Here is a 20718-nt window from a genome sequence, read left to right on the forward strand (position 1 = left end):
GTGATAGATATGTGTTGTATACGCTGTTTGATGGGGATGTGAAGACGCCTCGCGCTGTTGACCGGAGCGCGTCCTCGTAGAACATACGCATATCTCTGTAAAAGCAAAGAGAGACATACAAATCTGCACGTCGCACATGAGCAACGGGTTGTAAAAATGCTCGCGCTACGTAAAAAATGTCTTTAATTGCACCCGCATTCAGGATCCTTTTGATGACAAAAGTAAACAGAAAGATCGGTTTATGAGATCGGCAGATTTAGCGAGCACCGATCGAGTCATTTAATGCCATTATCGGCCGATACCGATCGGCGGCCGATTGATCGGAGCATCCCTAATATTTATGCATTTGGCAGACGCTTTTATCCATAGCGACTTACAGTGCAATCAGTATGTGTGTTCCTTGGGTTCGAACCCATGACCTTTTGCGCTGCAAACGCAATGCTCTAGCCCTGAGCTATACATGAACATTTTAACAATGACTATGTTTACATGTACATCAATAATGCAATTATTTTTAATAATCAAAATAAGGACTTAATCGCAGTAAGGTGTTTACATGACTGGAGCTGACCTCTTCACTCCCGTTTACATGCAGTTTTATTTTCTGATTATTCGCTTATCATTGTGCTTATTATTCACACACAGCACAATGCACAGAACAAATAATGAACTATACTGTCTACTGTTTAATTTAAGTTAAATGACAAACACATTCTTATGGACACATGTCGTTATTTGGTGCCGTGATAAAAATAGAAATAATATGACAGTGCCTGTCAGTTTTATACACTGCTGTCACATTATTTGAGCTGATGTTTTAAAAGATTTGCTGACAGCAAGTTCAGGGGAAACTTCCAAATGTCAAGTTTAAATCTAATGCGCGCTTAATGTGTGTGGAAAAAGCATGCACGCACTTCAGTTAATGCATTATAGATGTGATTAAAGTGTTTACATGGCCGCATACTGTGATTAAAACCGGCGTACAACACCTGTTTTAATATGATTATATATGCTGTGATTGTGAGCTTAATCACATTATTTGTATCTAAGTATTATGTTTACCTGACCTAAAGTATAATTGCAATATTGCCAAAATCGCATTATGAGGGTGCATGTTAATGTGATCATTCAATGCCAGTTTTTAAAGAGATTTGCTTTTCAAACGGAAATGTGGAATAATGTATGTGGTGCATGCAATGAAAATTTTTTCCTGTTCCAGACATTAATTCCAGAGATCAAGCCTTTGCAGGAGGCTGTGGTTGAGCTGCACCCAGATGAGGGACGTCTGTCTAGTGAAGAAGACATCGCAGGTCCTCGTGACCTGAAGGAACCAGAGGAGGATCAGGACTTGAAGATCAGACGCACAGTGACACAGGTCAGCAATGCAACAAGCTACATGGTTGAAATGGTTGCAGAAGAGTGCTACATACATAATGCAAAAGTATCCAAGAATTGAACTCTTTAATAACTTAATAGAAATGCCTCATTGATAAGTTACCAAGTCTGTGAAAACCTAGCAAATTTTCCTGTGATCATTCTGTGAAAATATAACCTTGATATCTTGAATATAGGCTGTGTCTAAGATTGAAATTAAATGTGAAATCAATGACTGAAATCAAACTTCAATTTCATAATTAAATTGAGTTTATGCAACAGATGTTAAACTTATGAGAAGATTTTTATTTGTTTGGAATTTCTTTTCCTGTCATGTAATTACTTATTTTTGCAACCCCAGATTGTTCCATCTGATGGACAGGAGAATGGGGAGAAAAAAATGGAGGATGATGATGATGATGGTGGTGGTGATGATGAAGAACAGAAATGGACTGTAAGAGAAAAGGAAAAACCAAAGAAACGTGAGAGCTCCTCTGATGCTACAATGGAGACACAAGAGGGAGATTCCAAAAAAGGTAACTATCACTGATACGGTGTGCAGCAAGAATTCACATGCTTGTTTTTTCCATGTGGAAGTTTAAATGCATCTCTTTTTTTTCAGTTACTCCCAATGACTCTTTGGTGCGGCGCTCCATCAGTCAGCAGAAATCAGGCGTGTCCATAACAATTGACGACCCCGTTCGAACAAGTCGTGATCTGTCTCCTCCGCGTGGGAAAACATCCAACATCATACACATCTGCAACTTGGTAAGCACAAGTGTAATATCAGTTTTCAGTGCGTGTATCACTCTTTTGCGGTGTACATTGTGGCACTGAGCCATGGGTGTTTCTTTGACTGGCGATGCTTACACGACAAACACAGTTCTTTGACTTTGTGGTAGCTATTAGGTGTTGGTTTACAAGGAAATTAGTTTCAGACTAGTACCAGTATGAAACATCCATACTGTAATGGGTTTCATCTTGCTGCAGGCACCATACAGTAACTGTTTAAAGGTTTAATAAGCAATATGTAGTTGTTTTTTTGCAATTTTGCAGAATTTAGTTTTATCATAAATTTAAATTACGATTCAAACAGGAATGTTTATTAATGTAACGAAGGTCAGACTGTTGGTGGTTTCACTGAACTTTCATCTTAAACCGTGTTTCTTTTAGGTGCGACCTTTCACCTTAGGTCAGCTGAAGGAGCTATTAAACCGGACGGGTGCGTTGGTGGAGGAGGGTTTCTGGATCGACAAGATCAAATCCCACTGCTATGTCACAGTGAGATTCCTTTTTTCCTTTTTATTTTTATCTCTTAAAATAACTTTTCACACTTGAAATAGTTAACCCAGGGTTATTTTAAATCTCAGGTGAATGAAATGCTGGGTTGTGTGTTTCACATTTCACACAGGTCACACTTTACCAGGGGTTAAGGGATGACCCAGAGATTTGTCGTTTCGCACTTCTATACTCCTTAAAGGGATAGTTCGGCTAAAAATGATATTAAACCCATGATTTACTCACCTCCCAAGCTGTCCGAGTTGCATATGTCCATCGTTTTTCAGACAAACACATTTTCGGATATTTTATAAAATGTTTTAGATCTTTCAGTTGATTAAATGTAATGTTACGGGGTCCACCCATAGTCCACGACCTTCAAGTCCAAAAAAAGTGCGTCCATCCTTAACAAATTAAATCCAAACGGCTCCAGGATGATAAACAAAGGTCTTCTGAGGGTAATCCGTGCGGCGTTGTTGTAGAAATATCCATATTTAAAACTTTTTTAACGAAAATAAAAACCTTCCGGTAGCGCCGCCATCTTAGACTCCTCTGTATTCAGGAGAGATTTAAAAAGCGTAGTGTACGCACTTTTCTTAGTGACGTATGACAAATTCGGAGGGCGGGGGAACAGAGCAGCAGCAGAGTAGCCTCCGTAGGCTGCGTAAGCTCTCATCCTGAATGCGGACGCGACTAAGATGGCGGCGTTACCGGAAGGTAGTTATTTTAGTTTATAAAGTTTTAAATATGGATATTTCTACAACAACACAGCACGGATTACCCTCAGAAGACCTTTGTTTATCATCCTGGAGCCGTTTGGATTTATTTTGTGAAGGATGGAGGCACTTTTTTGGACTTGAAGGTCGTGGACCCCGTAACATTACATTTAATCAACTGAAAGATCTAAAACATTTTCTAAAATATCCGAAAATGTGTTTGTCTGAAAAACGATGGACATGTGCAACTCGGACAGCTTGGGGGTGAGTAAATCATGGGTTTAATATCATTTTTGGCCGAACTATCCCTTTAAGTCATAGTTAACATATTTTTATTTGTGGTGTCAGTAGTCATGATTGGATAAATACTGTTGTCACAAACAAACTGATGTTAAACAGTGCTCCACCGCTGTGAATAACCACATCAGTGACAAAACAGGTTGCCACATATATCCTTTTTGGCTGTTTTAGACTTTGTGGGACTTTTATGGCGCTTTTCCATTGCATAGTACCCCACGGTTTAGTTTAGTTTGGGTCGGGTCAGCTTACTTTTGGGAGCTTTTCCATTGGGTGCAGTACGTAGTACCCGATACTTTTTTTTTCGTACCACCTCGGTTGGGGTTCCAAGCGACCCGAGCTGATACCAAACGTGACGCGAAAACACTGTAGATCACTGATTGGTCTGAGAGAATCGTCACGTCATCGCTATAATGTAAATATTAGCTTTAGCTTACTGCTAGCTTGCGCTGTCTCAAGCAAACATGTTGTTATCTGTGTTCTGCTATAAGTTTCCAAACACCCTTTTAGTGATGAACAAACATCCACAGGTTGAGAATCCGGGACACCATAACAGTTTTTTCCAGACTTGCAGTTTGTGGCGGCACATTCGCGACGTGCACGTCCGCATTATATATGCTTAAATTCAACTTGAATGAGGCTCAGCGGAGCGCCGTCGACTGACGCCATGGGTCGGGTGTTTCAACAGAAACTGTCATGTGAGACAAACGCGATGTGCAAACATCAATTTGTGATGGCCAATTTTAATTTTGTGGCAGACTGAGAAATAAATGAATGTATGGGAATGTACAACAACGCTCTCACGTGTATGATGTCACAGCAGTAGGCAGCGTAAATATAACGACACGCCTATAATCCCTCCCACTCCGAAGTGATACTAAACTCGATGGAAAAGCTAACCACGCCAAAGTGAGGTGAGGTGACCCGACCCAAACTAAACTAAACCGTGGGGTACTATGCAATGGAAAAGCGCCATTATACTACAATTCGGGTGTTTTCAGTCACCCTCAAACTAAAAAGCTACTGTCTAGAAGTTTGTAACTGTACACACAGCTTGTTTTGAGACTTTCGCTCTTGTGATGTGTAAACAGCTTTTGATATAAGGGTACGCGGTTTCTGATTGGCTGTTCGTTGCTAACCATCAAGTCAACTTTCTAACCCCATTTCGTCTCGCACTGTGCATGTTCAGCACCGCAATCTGGGCTCAACCCTGCGGCACTAACCCTGATTAAAAGCAGCATTTAATAACCTCAGGTAAAATTTGGTCATTACCTAATGCGTAATTTATAATCACGCATAGGTTCTATGCTGTAGCTATGATAGGACTGTCATGATACCTACTTTTCATATGTGGGTTAATTGCCTCAGAAATAATGGTGATGGTCAATAGTATTGTTTTTTAAGACCATTTTATGTCACGGATTATTTATGACAATAAAATAGCATAATAATGCAAGTACATCCTTTTTATGAACACAATATAGATTTTTAGGAATATCAAGATGAAAAATATGAAATTGAAATGTAAAAAAGTCAAATGATTTAAAACATAAATAAATATTGTAAAATATGCATTTCAGTTTTAAACCGCTAACAGTCAATGTTAAGTGCAAATCCCAGTTTAACATGGTTTATTGCTTTAGACGAGTGTTACTGTGATTGCTAACCTCAGATCTAAACACTAGGATGTAATGGTGATGTTTTAGATGACTTTTTGTTTGTATACACAGCAAAATCACTGGTGTTAAAATAACACCCAGGGTGTCAAATTTAACACTGGCAAAGTGTGTATATGTGTCCACACTACACTGTGTTAATTTAGTCAAAAGTGTAGTGTTAATTTAACAACACTCATTATATGTTAATTTAACACTCAATATTGTTAAATTTTACACTTTGTTCACACTATTCATTGTTGTTTCCACACTACACTGGTGTTGGCACAGAAATACAGTGTTAAAAATTAACACTCCTAATTTAAGGTCAACACCAGTGTAATGTGAATTCAACAATGTTAAGTGTTAAAATACTGATTAATAGCCACTTTTGTTGCTAATGGGTTGTTTCTATAAAAGACAAATGACAAGAAATATTGCAAAACCTCTTTTTATTAAAGTGCATCACATTTAATATTTACATTGATACACACAACACTTTGCATTTAACACTGCTTATTTAAATACCTCAGCTACGATTAGAAACAGACTACAGTATGGAATAATGAAAGTTATCTTATACCACAGCAGAGTGACATGAAAATCACTTATTATAAGGTCTTTAATATATCAAATGAGAGTTTAAAAAAAATTAGCCACCCTACTCAAAACTTGAACATTAAAATACACTGCAATTACCTTACTGGCAGGCAGAAATGCCTATCCTTCACAATACTAAAGACAAAACAGACATTTCAATTCAAATGACGTTTCATTTTTCTTAAATACGTTCCAACCTGGTATTTAGTTCTGTAGTTGTTTTACTCATGATGTAGTGGAAGGCTGCATCAGTGGTCTTCATCATGGAGGGAATGGCTTTTTGGTCCAGAATGATGCAAAAATTCTGGATGCAACTTCTGTTCCCAACGCAGAGCAGGCAGGGCTGTGCTGATTCATCCACCTCAAAGCATGGATTGATGCTCATCACCTAAGTGTTTTAAAAGAGTGTATTTGATGAATGTATTTGATGTGTATTTATGAACTTGTATGCATTTACATGGGGTGAACAATGCAAGCAAACTAACTGCTGAATAAATAACTAGAACAAAATACTAAAAAACTTACACCGCACAATCAGTAGCTTCAGTTGCACATTGACCCTCTTTCTTCTTTCTTCCTTTCACAAATGAAGGCAAGAGGTGAATGAGCCAGGGAAGAGCTGCCACATCACTGTCCCGTCCTAGCAAAACAGAATTTAAACCCCATGAGTATACAGTTAAACTTTAAAACCGGAAAAGTAGCAAACCCATGTACACTTACCATATTTAAACTCCTGTTGACCAGACAGAGGGTCATCCATGTTGTTGTATGTTGGCTATTTTGCAATACATCACCTCAGCATATTTCTGCAGATTTTCAAAGACAAAAAGAGTCAGGAAAATGCCAAAAAGGGTGCAGTTTTAACCGTTATTTGAATCAAAATAATCTCAGTATAATAAATCATGTTAGAGACAGTGTACAGTACAAATGTACTGTGTGTACTCACATAACTAGTTGGTAAGCTCTTATCCTCCAAACTGGGTTAAGGAATAACAGTTCCAGAATTCATGGGTATGCCGTATTCAAATATAGTCTGGTAGGGTCCTATCACAAAAAATGACAATAAAGACTCTGAAAACTCAACATTCTTTTTATATTAAAAACAGCACTCAAGACAATATGAATCTTCATTTATACATTTTCAAAATAGTAATCAATTTGATTGCTATTTAATATGACATCAATAGCAAAACGATGTATGAGAAGATAATATATTTTTATTAAAGTTGGCAGCAGGTCATGTGAGTTTCTTTCCAGATTAATAATAATAATAATAATAATAATAATATGTACAAAACTACATATACTAAAAAGATTGGTTAACTGTTCAGTTATGTCAAATAAAATGATTTATATGTATAAATATATAAACTTACCTTCTGTAATGAATTTATATAAGTATTAGCAGTCGTTTCTCATTGGAAGTCATCCAGGTCTTCTTTAATAAACTGCCCTAAAAACAGCATCTCGTCTGAATGATTTGAAGCACTCAGTGTGGAACTTTCACCAAACTAGCATCTATAATGACAGAAAAAAAATGTTCGCCATACACGTTTTACACTTTCGTATGTATTTGCCATTTGCATCTGTCTGACATCTAGCACCACGAATAGCTTACAACACACAATGCATCCAATCTGTGCATACAAATGATGATATATTGTGAGGTTTTGGTCAAATTAATTGTTGGTTTGGCGATATTTCCCCTGTTTGCATACATCTTAGAAAAACACATGACGATGCGGTTGCGGGTTTCTCCGTGTTTTTCAGTAATTTGAATAATTAACCGATATCCGTGCAATCACGTGCATGTAAACGACCTTGTTAACTCACGGTATCTAGCCTATATGATTACCTTATAACGAGCATCATATGGTGAATAAACGAGCTTTCATTTAACTTACTTTCATACCTTCAATTTGTAGTGCATGTCGCGTTTTATCATGGTTCAATTATTTCGTTCATATCTCCTGTTAAAATTATCCTTCTTGGTTTTAAACTTTTAGCTAGCAGTTTAACTTTATATTAAACTAACAAGGGAACAACGTAACACTAGGTAGCTCTGATTAAACTGAACCAAATAACGAACAAAGGGGAAATAAAATGGGAAAAATATCTTATTTAGGTTTTTTGGTATATGGCTGCGTAGAGTCAGACAGAGAAATAACAGTTTAATTTAGCTAAACCATGTGAATATTATGAGACTGATTTACCTGATCTCTTCAGTCCTCCTGTGAAAGAAAATGGCGGTAAAATCCCTGACAGGGTATGTTTAGTGGAGGCGTGGCTTGATTTACACCGCTCAGAGTGAAATCTGATAACACCCTTGTTTTACACTGACACTGTCGTGAATATAACACTGGCCTAGCAATGGCAGTGTTATTTTATTACCAGAAAGTGTTAAAACAGCATCAACACTGTGTATTTAACACTATCCCTGAAAATTTAACACTGGTGATTTTGCTGTGTAGGCCTTTTCATTGCCTCTGTTTTTTAAAGGACAAGTTCGGTATTTTAGACTTAAAGCCCTGTTTTCAGATTGTTTATGGTCAAATAGAATGGTTTTGACTGAAATTTCGACATTTTCGGCTGCCCTGAGAATTTTCGCGTGTTTGTGTTAAAGCTCAGATCTCTACAATAGGTTTAATGGTGCACTGGAACAATCCTTCCTAAAATGCATTAAACTTTCATTTACAAAGACGTGAAACTCACCGAGTGGTCAGTGGTGTTCACTGATATGCTCACACAAAAATCGCTGCAAAAGATGCTTTCCAACAGCTGTTTTAGCATTCGTTGTTAACTTGTGGACCTATTTCCCCAAACGCCTCTTCCGCTTAGAGCTTGAATAATAGACACTCCAGCCCAGGTGGTGGCGCTAATCCGCCATTGCCAATTGCAAGAATAGAAACAAAGTTCCCGGCGCGGAGTAATACCGTACCTCACAGGACGTCTAATACAGTCAATGGAGTTGGTAAAAACTACGATAAAACCTGTTGGAATGCGTCTTTTGGAGCGATTTTTGTGTGAGCATACCAGTGAACACCCCTGAACACTCGGTGAGTTTCACGTCTTTGTAAACGAAAGTTTAATGCATTTTAGGAAGGATTGTTCCAGTGCACTATTAAACCCATTGTAGAGGTCTGAGCTGAAACACAAACACGCGAAAATTCTCAGGGCAGCCGAAAATGTCGAAATTTCAGTCAAAACCATTCTATTTCACCATAAACAATCTGAAAACAGGGCTTTAAGTCTAAAATACCGAACTTGTCCTTTAACAGAGTAGACATGCTGACTCGTTTACATTAACTTCCTCTCCTCATGTTTCATTCACATTAGAGATGTGGGTTGTAGCTTTGAAACCAATTCCATTTGAATTTATTATCAAACTGATGAAACCTACGCGTGCCACTCTTTCGAGACAGACAGTAGACCGAAATGACAGCGGCAATAGCGATCGGCTAAAATGCTAATGACATTCATTTTTATGGAAACAAACACACATGTAAACACTTGAGCGGTGTATCTCTTCTCCAAAAACTTGCGACGGCATGTTCACTTATATTGTGATAAGTGGGTATAGTCATTTTCGGACAGGCCTAGCTATGACGTAGGCTTTGCCTTGCCATGCGTAGCCTGATTGCGTACCTCGCCCAAAATGTACGGCATAGCATGGTCTTGTTCTACGAGGGCCGCAAGCGTTGTGATTGGTCCGCTAGAACCTCTCCCATTAGGTCAAAAAAATCTGCATCGCATTTCTTTATGGGCATTTCCGCTTGTGATGGTAAGATCAAAAGCCCTTTCGGATGGGATTAGTTTTACAGGGGTAGATGGCGTAATGTAATTTTACCACAGGACGTCTGTAATATTAATGGTCAATTCGGACGGGATTAGAAAATCTTAGTAAACATTCAAAAGTAGGAGGGATAACTCTATTGCGCAGCGCGTCACCTCTCGTCGTCGCGTGCACATTACCTTGCTTCCTGATCAGATGTGCAAACAACATGACACCGACGAGGAAAACGCGAAACACTGTGTTTAATTTCAGTTTTGAGAGAACGTCAGTTTCAGAAACTGTTTCGTTTCGTGCCTCTGAGAAGTAAATGTGACATTTAAAAAAAAAAAAGTTTGTGTCGTGTTATTCAGGAATTGCCACTGACTTGTTTTTCCACCTAGAACGCAAATAAATGCTGCTTTAAGCGCATTTATATTTAAAAGAAACCCGCAAATTAAAAGGAAATGATGCAGTTTACGTGTATATTTCAGGGATGTGATTTTTCCGGATTAATCCGGAATTCCGGATTTTCCGACCTGAAAATGTGACCTACATGAATCATGCAGATATGTAAAAAAAAAAATAAGGGGGGAGGGGGGTATCTCACAGCCGTCGCCATGGTAACCCGGGACGGAACCACAATCGCCGTCCCCGCGCAACAGGGCCACACCGGTGGCAGATGACAAAGAGATGCATTTTCCTTCCTTTCCAAGTATCAACAAGGACGTGTTTCTGACCGTTCGCAAATGGCGGATTCACCAATCAGACCCGATCGTTTCTCTCCTCTCTTCTCCTCATTTGCGACGTTTGGCTGTCACTTGCGTGACGCGAAACAAAGCAGCAAACATATACATGTCGGTTTACTTGGTGGATTTGGAGCAGCAATTTTCACAGAAATGAGAGGAAAAACTAGCACCATTGCAGAAAATCCTGGTGGCGACTGAGAGAGGGACGATGCAACAATATTGGTTCCGAAAAAAGGCAAGGAAATAAGTTACCTCATCGAGTCTGGTTTAACCTAACTGAGCATTACATTCGTGCATGAAACCTGATCGACGAACACGGAGGGGCGGGAATCGCGGGACGGAGTGGAGTCTAGAGTGATGTTTCTTCAGACTCCGGCGTGAATATAAATGACAGCCACTTCAACCGCGTTTTCATCACTGCGTTTTCTCTTCTAAAGTTCGGTAAAAACACATAAATGGCTTAAAATCTTGTTTAAGAATCTGTTTTATAATGAGAATCTCTCTTTCAGCGCGCCTCTGTGTGTGTTTGCGCCGCGTGACAGCCGATTTTAATCTGACAGAGTTCGTCACTGTACATTAAAAAATCCCACACAAACATTACAGCGTAAATGCAAGGATTAAGATTGATTTTATATATAACAGATAATCTAGATACATTTACCCTAATAAGTTTTTAAAAACATGGTAATGTTTTAATGTTTTGCTTTAGTGTTTTAATGTCAGACAATCATTGAAATGAGGGAAAAGTGAAGAGAAAGGCAGCAGATATAGCATCCTTCTTCAGAAAGAGTAGCAAGAAGCAGCCAAACAAATCTTAGTAAAATACATTAAAGTAGCCTTCAAAATTCACATGATTCACATGAAAAAACATGGAGGTTGAATTATGACTATAAATTGTATGTTAATCTCAATTCATTTTAATAAAAATTAAATTATTGTAGCAATTGTATGTTACATTATTCTGATTAACACACTATAATACTTAAAAGTATTTTAAGGTTGGATGATAGAGATTTTATATGCCACCCCAGAGTAACTGCTGGCCCCTGCCTGGCCACCCCTATGGAAAAATCCCTTGGTCTGCCACTGATTAGCAAAACTCAAAAAATACATTATATTATAAATCTTTACCCGGACAAGTGACTTTTGTGCATGGACAAGTGAAACACAAATTTACTTGTCCGAAGGACAAGTTCCTCAAAAAGTTAATGTCAAGCCCTGATAAACATATTACAACAATTTACGATTAACTAAGAATAATAGTAAACTTCATTATTGTTAATATTGTGACTCTTGATGAGTCTTGATGACGTATGCAGCTTAGAAATGCGACCTCCGGAAGGCTGCAGACTTAGGATTGAGAAACGGCCTCTGTATCATCGTTTGTTTCAAAGGTTTCGTGTGTTTAAAGTTTTAAGGTTGACAAGTTTGATTAAAATAAATAGCACCTGCACTTTTTTGTACAATTACTTCTATTTATTAGTGTCAACCTTCTATTGTTCATGTTTAACAGCTAACAAAGTTACTCATCTACAGGGGTCTAAAATTAGAAAAAGAGACCTTTAAGACACTTTATTATAACTAATGGTCCTGTGTAGCACATTTTACAGATATTTGTATTAAAATAATACTCTGGTAAAAATAGAAGTACTGATTTAACTTCTTTACTCAAGTAAAAGTATCAAAGTACAGGCTTGGAAATTTATTTAAAGTATAAAATTAAAAGTAGCCATGCCTTTAGTTCTTTATAAGCCATTGCCTACATTTTATTTGGATGTCGGCAAAATAGGCCTTCTTTTGACATGAACATTTGCATGTTGCACATTTAGCTGTTAAAGTTGGGTAAAAATGCAAAACAAAAATAAGTTAAAACATATTTTTTATCATGGTTGTTGATATAGAGAGAGGTGGTGATGGAGCAGTGGACAAGACACTTGCTTTTGATTCCCACTGTTACAAATCCACCAAATAAGTTGTTATGTGTCATACTGTACAAAAAAGTAGCATGTTGCACATCTAGCTGTAAAATGAATTAAAATGTGTTTTTTTTTGTTCAAATAAGTTGTTATGGGTCCTACTTTACTATCCGTATAGATCCGCCACCAGTTTGATTGGCGTGTGTGTGTGGGGGGGTCTCAATATATTTTCCTGCTTTTTTGTCCTTAGCCAATCACATGCCTGATTAAAGTAGCCTTCAAAATTCACATGATTTTCTGGTCTCTAGTTTTTTCAGCAATGGGAGAGATAAATTCTGGTTTCAAAGTAAATTTCAAAAGTTTTATTTGATTAAATAGTTAAAAAAACATGGAGGTTGAATTATGACTATAAATTGTATGTTAATCTCAATTCATTTTAATAAAAATTAAATTATTGTAGCAATTGTATGTTATACATTATTCTGATTAACACACCTATAATACTTAAAAGTATTTTAAGGTTGGATGATAGAGATTTTATATGCCACCCCAGAGTTACTGCTGGCCCCTGCCTGGCCACCCCTATGAAAAATCCCTTGCTCCGCCACTGATTAGCAAAACACAAAAAATACATTATATTATAAATCTTTACCCGGACAAGTGACTTTTGTGCATGGACAAGTGAAACACAAATTTACTTGTCCGAAGGACAAGTTCCTCAAAAAGTTAATGTCAAGCCCTGATAAACATATAACAACAATTTACGATTAACTAAGAATAATAGTAAACTTCATTATTGTTAATATTGTGACTCTTGATGAGTCTTGATGACGTATGCAGCTTAGAAATGCGACCTCCGGAAGGCTGCAGACTTAGGATTGAGAAACGGCCTCTGTATCATCGTTTGTTTCAAAGGTTTCGTGTGTTTAAAGTTTTAAGGTTGACCAGTTTGATTAAAATAAATAGCACCTGCACTTTTTTGTACAATTACTTCTATTTATTAGTGTCAACCTTCTATTGTTCATGTCTAACAGCTAACAAAGTTACTCATCTACAGGGGTCTAAAATTAGAAAAAGAGACCTTTAAGACACTTTATTATAACTAATGGTCCTGTGTAGCACATTTTACAGATATTTGTATTAAAAAAAAATACTCTGGTAAAAATAGAAGTACTGATTTAACTTCTTTACTCAAGTAAAAGTATCAAAGTACAGGCTTGGAAATGTACTTAAAGTATCAAATTAAAAGTAGCCATGCCTTTAGTTCTTTATAAGCCATTGCCTACATTTTATTTGGATGTCGGCAAAATAGGCCTTCTTTTGACATGAACATTTGCATGTTGCACATTTAGCTGTTAAAGTTGTGTAAAAATGCAAAACAAAAATAAGTTAAAACATATTTTTTTATCATGGTTGTTGATATAGAGAGAGGTGGGGATGGAGCAGTGGACAAGACACTTGCTTTTGATTCCCACTGCTACACATCCACCAAATAAGTTGTTATGTGTCATACTGTACAAAAAAGTTGCATGTTGCACATCTAGCTGTAAAATAAATTAAAATGTGTTTTTTTGTTCAAATAAGTTGTTATGGGTCCTACTTTACTATCCGTATAGATCCGCCACCAGTTTGATTGGCGTGTGTGGGGGGGTCTCAATATATTTTCCTGCTTTTTTGTCCTTAGCCAATCACATGCCTGATATTTACAGCTGGTCTATTCACACTGGATTAGTATTACCTGAGGTAATTTCTCCAGACCTTTTTACAGAAGGTTAAAGTCGCCCTAATCTTTACTGACATTGTCCGTAATGATTACTGACATGGAGCATTCAGACAGGACTAAAATCACTGAGAAGCTCTTATAAAAAATGCTTTACCCCACCTCCCTATATAAAACTAATCCCGTCCGGATAGTACTTGATGGGCCAAGTTGAGAAGTGATTTAACTCAAACTGCAACAAAAGTCACTGCCTATTTACCTTACTGCTCTTCAATATGTCTTTATTAAACATTATTATTTCATTAATGTGATTACTAAACAAACAATACAGAAATCTCAAGATTTGTATTTTATTCCTCTCATAGTGGTACATTCAATACAAATATAAGCCGATCATTTTGAATCACATGTAAAAGAATTTGTGTTTTAAATAGCAAAGTTACTATACTTGAAGTGTCAGATAGTTGGTATTTGCATAAATTGATCAAAGAGATATGTCACATGCTCGCCTGCTTGGCTAGAATTGCCTCAAAGTCGATCAATTTAGAATGCAGAGACACATGGATGGTTACAAAAATTGCCGTTCACACCTCCATGCAAAATGAGGCCACTCCACGTTGACGTAATTTTTGCCGTGCACACATCGTGCTCCTGTGGAAGCATCTAGTGTAAACAATACTTAAATCATACAAAACAAGCTGCTGATGCTTTTTTTGTGGGTTTACTGGCCAACCTGCTACTCTCTGGCTGAATCAGTATGAATGAAAACCAACATGTAGCCCAGTGGTTCTCAAACCTTTTCAGCGTGCGGCCCCCCTTGTGTAAGGTGCATTCCTTCGCGGCCCCCCAAAATAAAAATGTAGGACAAAAACCGTTCTAAAATGTAACATTTTAATTAAACAAAACATAATAAATTATACATAGTAGTGCTGTTGGTTAGTTGGCTTATTTTTTTCATGTTTAATTACATAGGGGCCCCGGACCCCAGTTTGAGAACCACTGATGTAGCCTACGGCATTGAGGCTATGCTGTAGGACCTACGGCGAACTATGAGCACTTCACTTCTAAATTATGCATGACACACTCCTTTCCCTCAGGTTGGAAGTAGGTGGAGAATAAAATGAAGATAACCAGGGTTTAAGCACAGTGTGAACAGCCCTAAAGTCTCTTTTTTTTTTTTTTTTTGTATTTTACATTTGCCACCTCAAACATTTTGTGCCACTTTTAAATGTCCGTCTTTTCTCTCTTAGTACTCCACTACAGAGGAAGCAGTGGTCACCCGAGAAGCACTGCATGGTGTGAAATGGCCCACCAGTAATCCCAAAGTACTACGGGTGGATTTCTGTGAGCAGAATGAGGTCCAAACAATTTTTCAGATTTTCAGACACAGTTTTTTACCCATCATCATTTCCTGTTCTCTTGTAATTAAGCTGTGCACACTTCTCATTTCTATGCGTTTCATTTTCTCTTTAGTTGGACTTCCATAAAGGTCTCTTGCCCAGTGACCGTGCAGGTGATGGTAATGACCCTCAAGCCTCAGGAACCTTGAACCGCCCCGTCGCTCCTCCCCCAGCTATGCCCACACATCGCGAGAAGGAGAGGGAACGTGAAAGAAATCGAGATGGAGGTGCTGTGGCTGTGAAAGACCAGTGGGCAGAAAGAGAAAGAGCAATGGAGAGAAGAGAGAGGACTCGTTCTGAGCGGGAGTGGGATCGGGATAAGGTGAAGGATTTCGGGAAAGAGGAAAAAGATGGAAAGAGAAGATCACGATCGAGGGACCGACGGCGCAGAGAGAGAGGGAAAAGCAAAGAGAAAAAAACTGAAAAGAAAGGTGAGAAATGTTTTTTTAGTCTTTCACAATTTTCTTTCTTCGTTTATTTTTTATCAACTGCAACCACTCACTCCACAGATAAACCAGATGAGCCTCCAGCAAAACTTCTTGATGATCTGTTCCTTAAAACTAAAGCAGCTCCGTGTATATACTGGTTACCCCTCACAGAGGAGCAGGTCAGTATGTCACAAACACACAGTAACAGACAAACAATCCCATAATTCTTTTTGTACTCATTTTAACCTTCCTGTTACTTTCCAGGTGACACAAAGAGCTCTAGAACGTGCCGAGCGCATAAAGGAACGAGAGAAGAGGAGAAAGGAACTTGAGGAGGAAGAGGACAAAAAACGCGAAGAACGGAGAGAAAGAGCAAAAGTCCGTGACAGGGATGGAGGGCCCACAGGGGGAGGAGATGGTGTTGTGGGACGTTCCGATGAGGGACAGAGAGACAGGGGTAAAGAAAGAGAGAGAGAAAGTGTTAGGGAGGGAGATAAAAGGAGAGATGCCCAAAGAAGGAACAGAGCTAATGACTCCAGAACTGCAGGGGGCAGCAGACACTCTCGGAGCCGTAGCAATACTTCTAGAGACAGACGCCGTTGAGTTTGTATCTATGTGTTCTGTAATGTGTGTATGAGAGAGTGCAAGCGTGTGAGAGAGCTCAGATTTGTCAGTAAAGTTGACCGCTTCAACGGATGATTAATGAATGATACGTAAACTTTCATTTAATTTTCCACAACAGTACTACGATCTATAAAAACTCTCACTTCTTAGCACAGTCTCAATCATGTCACATATTAATGGAATAGTTCATGGAACAATGAAAAATGCGTCATAGTTTACTCGCTCTCATATAGTTTCAAAACTTCGAGACTTTGAATTGTTGAAAATGAGCAACATTCATCAAAAATCCTTTTGTGTTGTTTTATATGGGGTGAGTAAATGGTGACAAATTTCATTTTTGGGTGAGTTAACCCTTTAACACCATCTGCTGGACAGCAGTGCTGTTTTAGGGAGAACATTCAGTTTTTGAAGTACTGCGTTTGAAACCTCAGAGCTAAACGTATAGAAGAGGCGGGTGAATCTCCTGTTTATTTTAAAAACAAATTAACATCATCTTAGACAGAACAGAGTATATTTACAAACATACACAAAACCAAGACTACGTGAATCAATATATTTAGACTCCTCTCCACCCCAGAGTCAATTTGTTTATAGTTTAATTTGTGCTACTTAAGGTTGTTGGATAGTTAATACAGTGTGTAATTAAGGAACTTGGAAGTTATTTGGCGTTAGCATGATATTTTTATATTTCCGTTCGTCCACTTTGTCCAAATTAAATTATTTTCTTGATTGGTGGGACGTTCCCTACCCAAATGTTTTGGCCACTTTTTCTGAATTGAGCCAGTCCTGCTGTCGACACCGAACTCAGACGTTTTTCAGAAGATCTGAAATTATTTAATGACTACTGATGTCCAGAAATCCATGTAGAGGACACGTATGTAAGAGAGCTGATGGTCCCTCTACCCCTGTCTGTTCTCTTACCCTGGAGTTATGAAGTTGTTTACTCGTCTTCTCTGTCTATCTGACATGCATAAATTAACCTTTATAGAGAAAATGGCAAGAGGCCTTTTAATATTATTTTAAATCTTAATGTTTTAGTTTTGAAGGTAAATTGCAAAAGATTCTCGTTTTGGATAATTTTCTTTATCAGTGTACAAAGAATAAATAAAATGCTTAAGGACATGTTGCTTTTGTGTTTCAATGCTTTTGAAAGGTTGTCAAAGTTTGCATCTAAACGTTAAGTGCAGCATTGGTTTTTCCAAAATTCGCAAATTTAAGGGGAAAAATGATAATTAGGTGCGTTTCTACAAAGTTGTTCCAGAGAATGACTGTGGTATTGGTAACCTAGTAACCAACAGTAAACAAAACAAGGCATGCTTATTTAATTTAGTTTACGGTTGGGCAAGTTATAAATTTACTAGCACTGCAGCTTGTAATTGCCAAACTGGATGCTGTGCACAGGAGAAGAAATGCAGGCACTAGCAGCAAAGGCATTACGGTGACGTTGAGCGTCATATATGGGAAAAATAACGTCAGCTAGACGAGCAGTCAATTTTTCTTTTCAGTCATTTACTCTTTTTGTATAAATCAAAAACTATCTCAAGCTAGCATAAAAACTTTTGCGAATTCAATTTGGCGTTTCACTAGCTGGGTTTGCATCCAAAACGTGAAGCGAATCTTTTCGAAATTCGCAAAAAAAAAGAAAAACAAAGAAATGCGAATTGGGTGCGTTTCCATCAAGTTGTTTGAGCGAATGACGATGGTATTGGTATCCTAGTAACCAACAGTAAACAAAACAAGGTTCGCGTGGAAAATGGAGACAGGACTGCATGTATCACGATGGGGCAAGTTATTAATTTATTAGCAGTGCAGCTTGTAATTGCCGAACTGAATGCTGTGCATAGAGAAGGAATGCAGCAGTGACATTGCGACGAGTTTTAATGTTCGCTAATGTTACGTCAGAATTTATATGGCAAATGCGTTTCCATATCCCAAATTTCTTCGCATTTACTCTATATCGCATAAATCAAAAAACACCTTAAGCGAGCATAAAACTTATTTGCAAATAAAATTTTGAATTTTCATCACTCGTTTTTTAAGCGATACTTCAAAATGAGCATAAAATCACGGTAATGGAAATTAAGCTAAATTGAAGTAAATAGAATATATAGGCTTGGTTGACACAAGCTAGATTTTTATTCAAACGTAAAGCAAATCTTTTCGAAATACGCAAAATAAGAATTAGGTGCGTTTCCATCAAATTGTTTGAGCGAATGACGGTGTTATGCCTATTAGTATCCTAGTAACCAACAGTAAACAAAACAAGGTACGCGTGGAAAATTGAGACAGGACGGCATGTAGTCATGATGGGGCAAGTAATTAATTTATTAGCAGTGCACCCTGTAATTGCCAAACTGAACGCTGTGCACAGAGGAATGCAGCATTTTTGATGAAGGCACTATAGCAGCAATGGCATTAAGTTTAATGTTCGCTAATGTTACGTCAGAATTTATTCGGCAAATGCGTTTCCATATCACATCCTTTATCGCATTTATTCTTTTTCGCATAAATCAAAAAAAACCTTAAGCAAACATAAAACTTATTTGCAAATAAATTGGCGTTTACATCACTCGATTCACAAGCGATACTTTAAAATGAGCATAAAATCACGGTAATGGAAACCAAGCTAAATTGAAGTAAATAGAATAAATAGGCCTACTAGTTAAAACAAGCTGGGTTTTTATCCAAACGTGAAGCAAATCTTTTCGAAATACGCAAAAGAAAGACAAAGAAATGCGAATTAGCTGCGTTTCCATCAAATTGTTTGAGCGAATGACGGTGCTATGCCTATTGGTATCCTAGTAACCAACAAGTAAACAAAACAAGGTACACGTGGAAAATGGAAACGGGACTGCATGTAGTCACGATGAGGCAAGTTATTATTTTATTAGCAGTGCAGCTTGTAATTGCCACACCGAATGCTGTGCATAGAGAAGGAATGTAGCAAGGACCTTGCAACGAGTTTAATGTTCGCTAATGGTACGTCAGAATTTTTTCGGCAAATGCGCTTTCATCATCCATCTTTTTTCCCATTTACTCTTTTTCGCATAAATCAAAAACGACCTTAAGCGAGCATAAAACATGTTTGCAAATTAAATTGGCGTTTCCATCACTCGTTTCTTAAGCGATACTTCAAAATTAGCATTAAATCAGGGTGATGGAAACCAAGCTTAATGTACATAAACCGAATAAATAGCCTACTAGTTGACACAAGCTGGGTTTTCATCCAAACGTGGAGCAAATCTTTTCGAATTCGCAGGGAATGCGAACAAGGAAATGCGAAATAGGTGGGTTTCCATCAAATTGTTTTGAGCGAATGACGGTGCTATGCCTATTGGTATCCTAGTAACCAAGAGTAAACAAAACAAAGTATGCGTGGATAATGGAGACAGGACTGCATGTAGTCACGATGGGGAAAGTAATTAATTTATTATTGCAGATTGTAATTGTCAAACTGAATGATGTGCACCGACCGAGAATGAATGCAGCATTTTTGATGAAGGCACTAGCAGCAATGACATTGTATCATGTTCGCTAATGTTACGTCAGAATTGATTCGGCAAATTTCCATTTCCCAGTTTTTTTCGCATTTACTCTTTATCGCATAAATAAAAAACACCTTTGGCGAGCATAAAACTTATTTGCGAATTAAAGTTGGCGTTTCCATCACTCGTTTCTTAAGCGATACTTCAAAAATGAGCATAAAATCAGCGTGACGGAAACCCAGCTAAATTGAAGTAAATCAAATAAATACCAGTTGACAGAAGCTGAAGCAAATCTTTTCAAAATTCGGTGCGTTTCCATCAGGTTGTTTGAGCGAATGACGTTATTAGTGGTATCCTAGTAACCAACAGTAAACAAAACAAGGTGCGTGGAAAATGGATGCAGGACTACATGTAGTCACGATGGGGAAAGTTATTCATGTATTAGCAGTGCAGCTTGTAAATGCCAAACTGAATGCTGTGCACAGAGAAGAAATGCAGCATTTTTTATTGTGGCATTAGCAGCAAGGACGACGTCGAACTCAGTATATGGTAAAGACAACTCGAGTGGAAACAGCTAGACGATCAGTCACGTGGGTGATGTTCGCTAACAATACGTCAGAATTAATTCGTCAAATGCATTTCCATCTCCCATTATTCGCATTTACACTTTATTTTACACTTGATGCAGCCATTTTTAATCGAAATTG

The 20718-nt window shown here is 37.9% G+C and overlaps 1 protein-coding gene and 1 long non-coding RNA gene across 3 annotated transcripts in view; one reads left to right on the plus strand and one right to left on the minus strand.

The window, feature by feature from the left end:
* Window positions 1–17648, plus strand: part of acin1b (apoptotic chromatin condensation inducer 1b) — a 37015-nt gene extending 19367 nt beyond the window's left edge. The window contains exons 10-17 of the mRNA XM_065248691.2: window positions 1220–1375; window positions 1736–1910; window positions 1997–2142; window positions 2548–2655; window positions 15325–15432; window positions 15548–15905; window positions 15984–16081; window positions 16167–17648. Of these exons, the coding sequence (XP_065104763.1) occupies window positions 1220–1375; window positions 1736–1910; window positions 1997–2142; window positions 2548–2655; window positions 15325–15432; window positions 15548–15905; window positions 15984–16081; window positions 16167–16505 (1488 nt within the window). The 3' untranslated portion in view covers window positions 16506–17648. The remainder of the gene's footprint in view (window positions 1–1219; window positions 1376–1735; window positions 1911–1996; window positions 2143–2547; window positions 2656–15324; window positions 15433–15547; window positions 15906–15983; window positions 16082–16166) is intronic.
* On the minus strand, window positions 6093–7357 carry LOC135730659 (uncharacterized). 2 transcript variants are annotated; one of them, XR_010526036.2, is made up of 5 exons: window positions 7297–7357; window positions 6867–6964; window positions 6641–6726; window positions 6446–6560; window positions 6093–6308 (listed from the first exon to the last, which is right to left on the minus strand). It is a non-coding gene; the product is annotated as an uncharacterized lncRNA (long non-coding RNA). The 2 variants fall into 2 exon arrangements; XR_012335259.1 differs by lacking the exon at window positions 7297–7357 and having other exon boundaries at window positions 6867–7270.
* Window positions 17649–20718: the final 3070 nt, after the last annotated feature.

This window comes from Paramisgurnus dabryanus, chromosome 2, assembly GCF_030506205.2.
Source record: "Paramisgurnus dabryanus chromosome 2, PD_genome_1.1, whole genome shotgun sequence".
NCBI lineage: Eukaryota > Metazoa > Chordata > Actinopteri > Cypriniformes > Cobitidae > Paramisgurnus > Paramisgurnus dabryanus.